Raw genomic sequence first — 13,540 nt, forward strand, 5'->3', positions numbered from 1 at the left:
TTTTCTTTTCTTTTCTTTTCTTTTCTTTTCTTTTCTTTTCTTTTCTTTTGTCTAAGTTCATTTATTTATTTTGAGAGACAGGGAGCAAGAGAAAGAGAGCATGTGCAAGCAAGGGAGGGGCAGAGAGGGAGTGAGAGAGAATCCTAAGTAGCACAGAGCCCAATACAGGGCTTGAACTCACGAACCATGAGATCATGACCTGAGCCAAAACCAAGAGTCGGATGCTTAATCGACTGAGCCACCCAGACACCTCTATGGTTACTTCTTAGAACCAGGCCCCTCATAATATGCTTAGATTTTCCAAAACTGTCTCCTAGTGATTCCCCAATACATCCATGCTGCAAAGGGATATCAAGAGGACTGTCTTTACCATGACTTTTTCCTGTCCAGGAATGGTTTATATCTCATTCTTGAGGACAATCAAATCTGTTATCCATCATGTATATTTCCCATCCTTCCATCTGTCCCATTTTTCATAGCTAATTAATTAAAATATTCTGTTTAGTCAATTTGGCTTCATTATCATGACCATCATGGGGTCACCCTGCTTGTCCTTACATTTGCACTTTTGCTTAAAACTTTTGGAATAAAGATTTCTTCTACTTTTTTCATTGAACATTTACTTATTGGTTCACTAACTGAACAAATAATTAATGAATGCCTATTCTATGAGATGTAACTCTTCAAGGTATGAGGGATAAAATGGTAGAGTGACAGCTCAGACCCATTGTTTAGGGAAAAATAATAATCAACATACAAACAAGCAAACAAATAAATAAATTAGAGAATAATATATTATGGGGAAAGTAAAATATGATGATGTGATAGAGAATGATTAGAGGGAGGGATAGTTTTGGGTTGATCTAAGGGGGCACCTTTCTGAAGAGGTGATAAGAAGGAGGCAGCCGAATGGAGACTGTTGGCAAGGGCCTCCCTGAATGAAGACACAGCGTTCAGGTCTAGAAGCAGAAATGAGCTGTGTTCTAAGGACAGAAGTAGGCTAACTGGACTTGAGCACAGTGAGTGAGGAGTAAGAGAGAAGGCCCAGGAGGCTGCGGGGGCCAGACCACATAGGGGCTTATTGGTTAAGGTCAAAGATTTAGGTATTATTTTACATGTCCTAAGAAGTCATTGGAGAGTTTGGGGTAAGAAAGAGTAAGATGTAATGACAATCTCCTCTCTTCCAACAAGAAGCGTTTTCTCACTAACCCTGTGCATTGTAATTAGCAGTTGTTTGAACTTTGCACTTTGCTTTTGATTATTTTCCAGTGGAAGGTTGGTGGAAGGGAACCGCTTAGGGGAGGTAAGGGATTCACTCAGGCTTTATAAGACTGTGTGCTCATCTATACTCCTGTCTCCTAGGGGATATTCTGGTATCCCATTTCCTGAATTGCTTTGCAGTGAGCTAGAATTAGCTGTGCAGTGCATCATGCCTTCTGACATGTCCTGTGGGACAAAAGTGGGCAGATCACTTTTCTAGTTGTCTCATACATGTAGAGAACAGCTAGGATGTAAGAAACTGAATAGCCAGAGTGGAAGAAATTGAAGGATGGAGTGCTTACTTCCTCTTTATTTGGCATATTCCCAGAGCACCCTCATATATTACCTGCACACCGAGGAGATGCTCAATGAAAGAAGTTCTTTACAAGACAACATTCCCTTGTTCTTCCCACTCAACAGGTCCATGTTTTGTTTCATACTAAAGTAGTTCAGAAGTCACACCACACAGCTTTGCTAGGGTCCACCTAGAGAGGACCCTTTCTGAAGGAGTTCAGTATGAAATATGAATATGCAACATGAAAGCAAATCCCAATAAGCAAACCCTTGTATGATTAATATTTCTGGGGGTGCCTGGGTGGCTTAGTCGGTTAGCGTCTGACTTCAGCTCAGGTCATGATCTCATACTCCTTGAGTTCAAGCCCTGCATCAGGCTCTGTGCTGACAGCTCAGAGCCTGGAGCTCGCTTCAGATTCTGTGTCTCCCCTTCTCTCTGCCCCTCTCCTGCTCATGCTCTGTCTCTCTCTGTATCAAAAATAAATAAAAACATTAAAAAAATTAAAAAATATATATTTCTGACAACACTCAATGTGATGAATGTAAGATTACTTTCCACGGTGTCTGGAATGACATGTAGTTACTCCTTTTTATTGTTTAAAAAAATTGACAAGATGGCATAAATGTTGCTCTGACCCTCTTCCAGTTGCTTTTATTTGTTGCCCAGACACCTATAAGGTTGACATAAAAACGTTTTATTATTTTGAAAAGTTTGTTGATTTATTTTAGGAGAGAATGAGAGCAGGGTAGGGGCAGAGAGAGAGAGAGAAAGAATCCCAAGCAGGTTCCACATTGTCAATGCAGAACCTGATGCAGGGCGGGAACCGATGAACCACAAGATCATGACCTGAGCTGAAATCAAGAGTTGGACACTTAACCTCCTGAGCCACTCAGACGCCCCAACAGATAAACATTTTAAATGTGAGCATCAGTCTGTGTTTCTAGTTTGTGTGAGTGGAATACTACTTAACATGCAAATAACCTGAAAGTTTCTTTCTCAATAACATCGTACTTACTGGACAGTGGATGCACTCTCCACACATGTCCCACCATTGCTGCATTTCATTAAACTGCAAGGAGAAACGTCACACTGGCTAATGCTGCGCCCAGCATCTGGGTGGCCCTCAGGATTTCCCAGGCTTCTGAAGTGGCCATTCTTCTCAGTGCGAACTTGAATAGTAAAAATGCAACCTTGAAGAAAGGCAAAAATACATCATATTACAAAGCTGGAAGAAATAGACAAAACAAGAGGAGAATTATTTTTCATTTTTAAAGCAACATTTTTTTGACATAAACTAATACATGTCAATTGGTGAGAAAAATACTATAAAAACACAGAAAAGCACGGAGAGAAAAATAAAAATTATCTATAATATCAACACTCTAGAAAAGACAATAGTTCACACTTTCATATATATTATATACCACTAATTATTAATATACATATATACACACTATTTTTTCTATGCTTAGCTGTATTTTCTTTTAAACAAAAACAGAATCCTGCATTAAATTATATTGCATATAGTATTCCAAACATTAGTATAGTATAAATACCACTAACTCTTTCCTAATAGCATAAACTATTTTTAAATGATGGCATAATATTCTTTTATATATTTAATTAACCTCAATTGGACAATTGACTAATTTATACCTTTTTTGCTATTAAAAATAATGCTATAATTAATATCATTATATGTATATCTTTGTGCATTTGCTAATGACTTTCTCAGTATTAATTTCTAGCAGTAAAACAACTAGGGCAAACAGCATGGATGCTCTGAAGTGTGCCCACGTGTCACAGATATTTCGCACAATTGTATCTCCCCAATTGTGCACTGGAATGCCTGCTTCTTCACAGTTACCACAATGCAAGAGATTATTATGTTTCATTTTAAAATGAAATAAATAATAAAATGCCGTTTTGCCGGTTTTACTTGGGGTTGGAAACCTTTTAATAAATTTATTAGTCATTGGTATTTTTTCCTTTTCATATGCTTATTGTGTAATATTTTTCTCAATTCACCCCTTTAAACATTAATTTGGAAGACCTTATATAACAAGTATATTAGTTCTTTGTCATATATTGTTAATGTTTTCTTCAGTTTAATATTTGCCATTTAATTTTGCTTATGGTGAAGCTTCTATTTTTTATGTAGAGAAGTTTATAATATTTATGTTGTCGCATTTATCTTTTTTTCCCTCAGAGATTTGTCTTTACATAGATCCCTAGAAAGCTCTTTGCCAGGTATAGACTGTATGATCTTACTTATATGTACAATCTAAAGAAGTCAAACTCATAGAAGCAGAGTAGAATGGTGGTTGCCAAGGGCTGGGGGTGTGAGGGAAATGGGAGATGCTGGTTAAATTGTGAGAACTTTCACTTATAAGATGGATAAGTTTTGGGGATCCAAGGTACAGCATGTGCCTATAGTAAATAATACTGTATTATACACCTGAAATTTGCTGAGGAAGTAGATTGTATGTGTTCTCACCATACGCACACACAAGGTTGACTTGATCGCGCGCACTTTTCTCGATGTGTATGTGTACCAAATCGTCACACTGTACCCCTCACCTATATACTATTTTATTTGTCAATTATACTCAGAGCTGGAGGGAAAAGGATCTTTAACACACCAAGATTAGGCAAATATAAACAAAAAGGGCAGTTCAACAAAGACTCTCCATGGAACTGTTTGGGATCCTGAAATGCATTACAATTTTACTCATCTCCTTTAGCACTTAGAGTTTGTTTATAAAGTACTTTTAGGTCAATATGGTTATCAACCATAAATAGTGTCTTTAAAAGGGTAAAAGAAAAGCCGGACTGGATTTTACTTTTGAAACTTTCAGGAGCTAAAAGCATGGAATAATTCCTCATGGTGAAAAAGATGGGTTCAGTTTTGAAAGGTCAAGAATTTACTCTCCAACTTAATTCTCACTGGCATTTTCACTGACAAGCACCATTCTCAGCAGGCGCTGATATTTTCTTATTGTGAGAGAAGTGGTTGTTCTTCCTCAGATTTAACCTTTGTTATTTCTCTAAGTACTGCCATCTGCTATTACACAAAAAAGCACTGTACAAAATGAAGAAATTAATGAATGCTACTGAGTCTACACCCAATAACCAGGTAACTTAATTAACGAAGCAGGGCTTCCCAAGCTTTTTGCATAGCGAAATGCACTGAGCAGAGAGCAAAAGTGGAAGTGCAGGATAGAGTCAGGTGGGTCTGGAGCCAATTACAATCTCTGCCACATAATGGGTCGGTGATCGAAACCTGAGTGCCGACCTTTTCACTTTTAAACTGGGGACAAGAATATCTGATAATCTATAGATTAAGAGGAATAAGGTGATATACATAAACTGGCCAGTATGATCCCTGGCAATTAGTAGGGCTCGTATTCCATCCTGTCTACCTCACTGTCTCAAATCCCTTACGACCTTTATAAAATTGTTTATCTTTTTTGGCAAAAATTGAAAAAAAAATTTTATAATCATGCACTGAGAAAAAACTTGTTAAATGACTATAATAAGTATTAAATTCTGAAGCTGTTCATTTAAAAGCACTTCTCCTTTATATGGATAAATTAAATGCTCTTGTTATGAAGAACTGCTAAAATATATTTTTGGCTAAAAACGTGGCAATGCAATGCTATATTTGGAGAAACATTTAGCTAATACAAATAGTTGAATGTGTTTCTTTTACAGACAGATGTTCATGTCAGTCAATATATACAATTTACAGGCAATTATGGTAGAAGCCATATGTAGAATACATATTGTATATTTTCGGTCTTATTAATATAGCAAAGTATAATCTGCTTAGTACAGCACCACACAACTATTCATAACACACTTCCTGCAAATGATAAAGTAGTTATAATAAAGACTTAGAAGCCATAAGCCAGGTGTATATTGGAAAGTAAAATGAGCTAGGTTCCACATAAGTGGTATATTTTGACTGTAAAATAATATGTAAATTATTGCAGTAAACTCATTTTTTCCCCTCTTATGAGTTCTGGTTTGAAAAGTACCATGCAATTAAAGAGAGGTGGGCGGGGGGCAGAGAGAGAGAGAGAGAGAGAGAGAGAGAGAGAGAGAGAAAGCTGAACTAGCAAGAAACGGATTGTACTGACAGTGTAGGGCACTGTTAGTTGGAATAACATGTTCTTTACAGTGCTGTTAATGAATCTGAATCTATTTCATGTCCAGTCTGTTTAGCTGAGTAATGAATATTTAGTAATCCCTGTACCAATGAACTCTAGATGTTGTAACACTAGAATAATAGACAGATTTCCCCATGTTCACTCTAGTCAAAAGTAACTTTTAATTCTACATCATGATTAAATAGGTCTTTCAGTGAAAGCAGCAGATCTTAGAACACGGGTGAAAGCGATGGATCTTCTTCCCATAAAAATGCACTTGGGCACATGCACAATTGTATGTATGGCTTCAGGAGACTCCAGGACCTGCTGAATCCCATATGCATCAGCCTGAAAGCCCTGCAGCTTTGTAATACATGCAACTTTGGAGAGGAGGGGAGAATTCTTCTTAAGGCAGGTGAGAGAGTAAGTCCTTCTCTGCATGGCATATGCAGATTAATCTGAAGAAGGATTAAATAACTCAATATTTTCATAAATATTAAAGTTCTAGGGAAATAATGGCTCATTATAAACTGTTTCCAGAACAAAAACAAATAGGCTTTATCAACAGTAAGGATTTGTATTTCATTTTATTATTTTTTTAATATTAAAAAAATTTTTACCATTTATTTTTATTTTTGAGAGAGAGAGAGAGAGAGAGAGAGAGAGAGAGAGAGCGTGAGCAGGGGAGGGACAGAGAGAGAGGGAGACACAGAATCCAAAGCAGGCTCCAGGCTCTGAGCTGTCAGCACAGAGCCTGACATGGGGCTCAAACCCACAAACTGTGAGGTCATGACCTGAGCCAAAGTTGGACCATTTAACCAACTGAGTCACCCAGGAACCCCAGGATTTGTATTTTAGACTGATAACTTATGGAGTAGAGTCATTTATCACTAGTGTTTATAAAAATATGTAAGCCTAAATCATATAATCTTTTATAACATGTGACTTAATCACCAAAGACAAATGCAATGACCTGAGTCTAATTATTAAATTTTTCCATGAAATTTTGTATTTGTTTTGTTATGATTGATTAATATAGTGGCTTCCAAATCTGGGCAGACTTATTGAAATGCAAATTTTTAGATTCCATCATAGATACTTCGATGAGGTAGTTCTGGAGTAGGGTCTAGAAATCTACATTTGAAGAAAGTTACATATATCATTTTTTATAGCCAGTAGAACTCAGCTTTTGGGACTCACAGATGAATGTTACTACTGTGATCTGGCTGTTATGGTACATTGGTAACAAGTATCCATGATTTGCAGAACATACTGAATGCCAGGCACACATCAAGGGAGGATTCAAGAGACAAGTGATAAAATTAGGGTCTTTCAAGTTCATGGAACTTCCATGACGCTGGATTAGGTGGCATTTACCAAGAAGACCTGCCCCAAACTTCTATCCTGAGAATCATGGCAGCTAACACACTTCCAGATGTGTGTGATCCTAGCGTGTATGTCAGAGGAAGGGCCTACGGTGTGCATGCTGAATTCAGGCTCACCATCGTACTTAAGGAGAAAATGACAGGTTTGATGAGAGCTTCTGTTCTCATTAGCAAGGTGTGCAGAAAATTCATAATCTCAATAGAAGGGAGAAAGTTACATAGAAAAACCCCAGGAAGCACTGGACTTCAATAAATTTGACAACATCCGGGGTGCCTGAGTGGCTCCGTGGGTTAAGCATCTGACTCTTGGTTTTGGCTCAGGTCATGATCTCACAGTTTGTGAGCTCGAGCCCTGCTTTGGGCTCTGTGCTGACAGTGAGGACACTGCCTGGGATTCTCTCTCTCTGCCTCTCCCCTGCTCATGCTCTCTCTCTCTCTCTCAAAATAAACATTAAAAAAATAAATAAATTTGACAATATCAAATCCTATGACAACAGGATGGAGAGATAATAATAGTAAACATACACTGAGCATTTATCATGTATCAGTTTCCGAGTGAAGCACTTAAGATAATTATTTTACTTAACTGATTAAATCAGAAGAATCTCATGGGGTAGATATTTTTCTCCTCTGAGGAGAAAAGAGAAGAAAATGGAAGCTCAAAGAGTTTAAGTAACAGGCTACAAGTTACGTAGCTGTAACGCAGCAGAGCCTGAATCTGAAGATGCACTGACTCCAGATCCCATGCACCTAGCCACTGTCCGTGTAGCGGAGAAAGAGAAGAAATGTCTGACTGGCGCTGTGCTGTCTCCCACCACCAGGTCCGTCATCACTGCTAACACAGAGTAGGTGCTGTAAACCAGTGTCAATTTTGTGTTGTCTCACCATTACCTCCACCTCAGAACAATCCATGCTGTGCAGGTGAGGCACAGGGAGACACAGGGTGGTGACTAGCCAGGGTCATGAGGCTTGTAGGTGGAAGGACTGGGTGCATCCCCAGGAAGTTGGGTCTCAGAGTCCACACTCTTATCCTTGAAGCTATACCCAGAGTATTTATGTAAGAATTGTGTCTGTAATAAATGACAAGTTTTGAGGACCCCCTCCCACACACACACACAGGTTCTCCACTTCACTGAGCGGAAGATGTGCTTCTTCACATTTACCCATCCCTTTTCTTGAATATAGTATTTGTAAAAACGGATTGATTTGTTATGCCTTTGCAATCCTTTTCAGATTATCTCCTGCTGTGGAAGAACTGTTGAGTTATTATTTGGAGCACAGTGCCTTAATGTGCTTTAAACTCTTTATAAGACACTCTTTGGAGAATCAGCACTGATTGCATATTCAAAGAAAACGTTTCTTGGAGAGCCTTGGCAGAATGAACTAATTTTATTGGAATATGATGCTGGATTGGCTGTGTTGCCTTCCTATGTCTCACACACATGGCCTCCTGCATCCGTGTTTAGGCGGAAGTCCATGAAGCTGGGGAGAAGGATGCTGCCAGGCAGGCAGAGAACCCAAGTGCCTGAAGTGGTTTTTGATGGCAGCTCCTGTCCTGCAGAGATGTGCATCACATCCTGGTCCCTATACCTTGACTTCTGATGGAGAGTAGGCTGGTCATGGGTGGGTGGCTGAGAACACTATAACAAAGAGTTCCTTGAGCAAATATCTGGAGACTAGGATACATCAAAAAGCTTATTTTCACCAAATGCTCTATTACAACAATTCAAAGCATGTCTTTATCTTATAACTCTACTATGAATCAGCTTTGTACGAGAAGGTCTGAGTCTACTTCCCTTTCTGAACACAGGGAGACAGACTGAGGCAATATGATTATTTGCACAAGCATAATGTTCCCCCTTAATCCTCTTGACTTGTGGTGGCCTCTGTGGTATGGATCAGTTAGCTGTAGTCTGTCTCTCATCTTTGCATCAAGTACATTACAAATTTAGTTGGAGTTTCGATTTTTACTGTGACTCCATGAGATTTACCCTGCTTGTCCTATATTAAAAAGCACCCTAGGGGCATCTGGCTGTTTCAGTCCATTAAGCAACTGACTTCTGCTCAGGTCATGATCTCATGGTTCAGAAGTTTGAGCCCTGTGTCAGGCTCTGCACTGACAGCTCACAGCCTGGAGCCTGTCTGGGATGCTCTCTCTCTTTCCCTCTGTCCCTCCCCCCACTTGCTCTCTCTCTCTCTCTCTCAATAAATAAATAAACTTAAAAAAATCACCCAATACAAAAAAATCAGCCATACCCCTCCCCCCCTCCCCCAGAGCATGGTCTACTTTTCATTTTTTTCCCCCACAGAATTTATCACCTTATACTACTATATAATTTACTTATCATTTTTAGTGTTTATTGCCTTTTCCCAACTGGAATGTAAACTCACGAGTGCAAGAACCTTTGTTTTGTTCATTGAAACATTGTAGTTCATTGAAACTACGTAGGTAGTAAGCAACTAATAAACAATGTCCAAATGCTTTCCCTTAAAATCAAGCTTTGATCAAGTCTGATTCAAAAGCAACCCATATTTCTGGTTTTGGAACTAGATGTATACTCGTTAAAGTTTTTTGTTGTCTCCAAATTTGAAACTGGCAGGTGTAGTGTAAAAACAATCCAAGACTTACCTTGAAAGCCATTTTTAAAATCGGCTCCATGGGGTAAGAGATCTGGTGTGTATTCACTGTAGCCACCTACATAAAACTGACTGATGACATTGAGACCAACCAGTCTTCCTGGGGAGATGATGGACTTATTTTTATGATCATCTACCTTCAAAAGGAAAAAAATTCAAAACCTATTAAGAAAAGGAATTAATTCCTCTGGGTGAACTGTTAAGCTACTGTTTTGTTATTTTCCATTAACTCGGCATGAAAAATTCACAATACCTGAATTTTGAAAAAATAAAAAACACCTCACCACTGTATTCTTTGCTTCTCTGCTGGTGTCTGTTACCATGGATATATTAATACAGCAGTCATGGTTTTGCATTTCAATCAAAATCACAGTTCTCCAAAGATTAGGAACTAGCATCCCGCTGGTCTTCCTCCATCTAGCCTTGCCCCCCTCCCCTTCCATTCTCCATACAACCACCAGAGTCAGTTGTCAAAAAAAGTCGACTGTGGTACCCAAACCCCTTCTTCAATTTCTCAGTAGCTCCCCATAGCTCTTGATAAAAATCTAAACTTCTTAGCGTGACATCTAAGTCCTTTTATAATATATATCTGGTCTACACTAACCACCTCTTTTGCTCCTCCCTACCTGAAAACCACAATGAACTACTGGCATTCTTCAAGCCCACACTGGGCACTGTTGTTTTTCTGGACCCCTATTTACTTGCAGTTATACTCAAGCATCACCTTTTTGGGAGGAGCATTTCCTGAGCCCTCTCTCACCTTATTTATGTTAGTCATCCCTCTTTCTAATCCCCACACCACTTAGTTGCAAGCATGCCTCTACTGCTCAGCTGTATGCACAGGTCTGTGAACTGCAAAGGAGAAGCAGCATGGACCTGTTCCCCTCTCGTCTCCACTGCACAGATCCGACGATATATATAGTGCGGGGCAAGTCTCTGGGACAGATGAAGGGATGACGTTTTACCTTCAGCCAGTCCATCTGGAAGAACCTCCCCAGACGGACTGTGTGGATGCCAAGGCTCAGATCGAGGGGATCACTGCTGATACTTGTTGTGCCCGCTCCCAGGTTGTAGGTGTAAACCACACTGCCCTCACGCAGACCCACGGCCAGGAAGTCATCGCTGTCCAACCCTGGGATGAGAAGATGTGTGGGGCATACTCACTGAGAGGAAATTCAGGAGTCTAGTAACCTTTGCTTTATTGTCTCGTTCTGAGGTATAGACAGCATACAGAAGTTATAACAGACATCTAGCCTCTCAAGGGCACTCCGGTATGTGTGCATCTGGATATTGTTATTCACACCCCCAGAAACTGTCTGAACGCTAAGAGTTTTTCTTTGAAGCCATGAGGGTTCTGGTCAACCCAGGGGAATGATCAATACATAAAAAGTTGGTATTAAAATCTCCTTTTTGTCTGAATGAAGTTCAGTGTGCACTTTACAATAAATAGAAATTTACAATAGACTAGAACTGCTCTGATAGTTCAGAAGATTCAAAAGATTGAGATAACCTGATATCAGCTTTGAAATTCTATGATTTGAAGAGAGTTTTGAAAATTTTATTTCCATAATTGCTCAGGATATGCCGTAATTGTTCTATTACAAAAGCTCCTGACCATTTTCCCCTATGACTATTTAGAGGTGGGATGTTTTTGTGTTCCCTTTTCTCATTCTCTCTCCATTAGTTCAGGACCTTCCATGGAAAACAGTGAAATGCAGGACCAGAACACTCAGAATACAGCTCATACAGACCCATGGGAAAAGGGGCAGGTGGTTGGGAGAGATCCAGCATCAGGCACTGGAGGAGGGTCATGGCAATTGTCTGGTGGCACTAGGAAGGTTGGAGATGGTTAACAGTGTAATTTCTGGCAGGTGAGCAGAACACCCATTGGTCAAGGCAGAGCTTCTTAAGGTAGGTGGAGGCAAGAGATCTGTCCACAGGAAGGAGGGACCCAAATATATCATCTAATTTCTGAAAGATGTGTTTGTGAACCTTATTACTGAGGTTTGCAGGTGGGAAACTGAGGCAAGGATTTCTGCTTGCAGGAAGAACCTAAGGCCTGATAGAAGTAAGAGGTTTAATCATGGGGCAAAAAGCAGAAGCGAGTCCTTGAACATAGACGAATTTTGTTGTGAGTATTTACAATCCCCCCCTCCTACATTTGTAAGAGTCATAGGCTGTATGCTCCCTTGGTTTCTGTTGCTAGGCTAAGCAAGGTAAAGGAGACAAAGATCTGCAGGGGTGTGGGTTTCCAGATAGCCTAGGGAGACAGGTTTCCTAAGGCACTGGAAAGTGGAAGACAGACATATTATTTAGAGGTACTTGAACTCTACCTGTGCTTTTCTAATGAGTCTGCCATGGGCCCTGAGCTGGGTTATTTTGGGGAGCTCCTTAGGTGAGTATAATATTGCAGCCAGGGTTGAGAGTCACTGTGTTAAGTGCCATATCATTGCCTAAACATGCTGGGAACTCAGCAAATCTCATTTTCCCTCTCTCAGGTGACTTCTTCCCACCTGCAATGTTGCACTGGGTTAGCTGGGTTATAGATTTAAAATAGGAAGAACTCCCAGGAGAAAACAGATTCAGGAAGGCAGTAAGGCAGAAATTGGAGAAAAACCACAATTAGAGATTGGAGAAATCTTTCAGGCAGCAGTTGGACTTTAGAAGACACAGGGAAAGAAGGCTGAAGACAGAATTGTAAGACACTTTTCTGTGGGCTGTGAATAGGGATCTTTTTGAGGCATTCTAGTGGGCATCTGAATTGTCTTTTCAATTGTTCAGATTTTTGGGCGGGAGACGGTATTTTGCCAATGGAACTGGTGGTAGGAGCGTAATTTATTTGAGCCATATCCTTCTCTTTTTTTCTGTCTTGTTGCCATTCTTCTTCCTCGAGTCATGGAAAGCCTCTATCATGCCAGGTACAACATGATCCTCCAGGTCCTCACAGCCTGGCTGGGAGGAGATGAGAAAATTCTCTCCTGTGCCATGGAGATCAGAGGAGGAGCAGCATGGGGGCAGCCATTATGCGAACAGCCATGTCCCAGGGAATACAAGTAGGGATGCACCAACAGGTAGGAAGAAGTGTAGCCAGGGAGCTAATCAAACTGTCAAGCAGATGATAGCATCTTATTTACATACGATGGGGCCATCAGGGTTGTTTTCCCTTTCTCTGACACATCTTCCCCTTTGGACCTTTCCTCAGTTGTAATCCTTAATGGTGGGTAATGTGTAGGTAAGAGAAAGGAAAGCAGCTAACTACCATTGTTGGTGCCTGAAAGGTGAACGTTATTTCAGGGAGTTGGAAGTGCTCTAGGGTGATTTTTTGCAAACCTGGAAGTCCATCACAATCACTCAAGGAGCTCATCAGAAATAGATTCTAGGGATGTCTGGGTGGCTCAGTCGGTTAAGTGTTTGACTTTTGATTTAGGCTCAGGTCATGATCTCTTGGTTTGTGGGTTTGAGCCTTGCGTTGGGCTCTCTCTCTCTCTGCCCCTCCCCTGCTCATGCTCTCTCTCTCTCTCTCTCTCTCTCTCAAAATAAATAAATAAACTTAAAAAAAAACCCAGAAATAGATTCTAGACTTACCTTATGCCCCTGTGTGAGAATCTTTGGTGCTAGGTCCTGGAAGTGTGTGTGTGTGAATGTGTGTGTGTGTGTGTGTGTGTGTGTGTGTGTATTTTTAACAGCCTTTCCATCTGTTTATGAAGCCTGACTAATATTAATAACTCTAGGAGGGCCAAGTCACATGACCCATCTGTCACATTGGGCTTTGTGTTCAGAAGGGCCTCATGTTTGTTTTAATGCTCTGTTGT

At 40.1% G+C, this 13,540-nt stretch overlaps 1 protein-coding gene across 1 annotated transcript in view; it reads right to left on the bottom strand.

Annotated features, from left to right (window-relative positions):
- EYS (eyes shut homolog) overlaps positions 1-13,540 on the bottom strand; it is a 1,624,793-nt gene that overhangs the window by 60,949 nt on the left and 1,550,304 nt on the right. The window contains 3 exon segments of the mRNA XM_049653864.1: positions 2,571-2,745; positions 9,721-9,865; positions 10,694-10,860. Of these exon segments, the coding sequence (XP_049509821.1) occupies positions 2,571-2,745; positions 9,721-9,865; positions 10,694-10,860 (487 nt within the window).

This window comes from Panthera uncia (assembly GCF_023721935.1).
Source record: "Panthera uncia isolate 11264 chromosome B2 unlocalized genomic scaffold, Puncia_PCG_1.0 HiC_scaffold_24, whole genome shotgun sequence".
NCBI classification, from domain to species: Eukaryota; Metazoa; Chordata; class Mammalia; order Carnivora; family Felidae; genus Panthera; species Panthera uncia.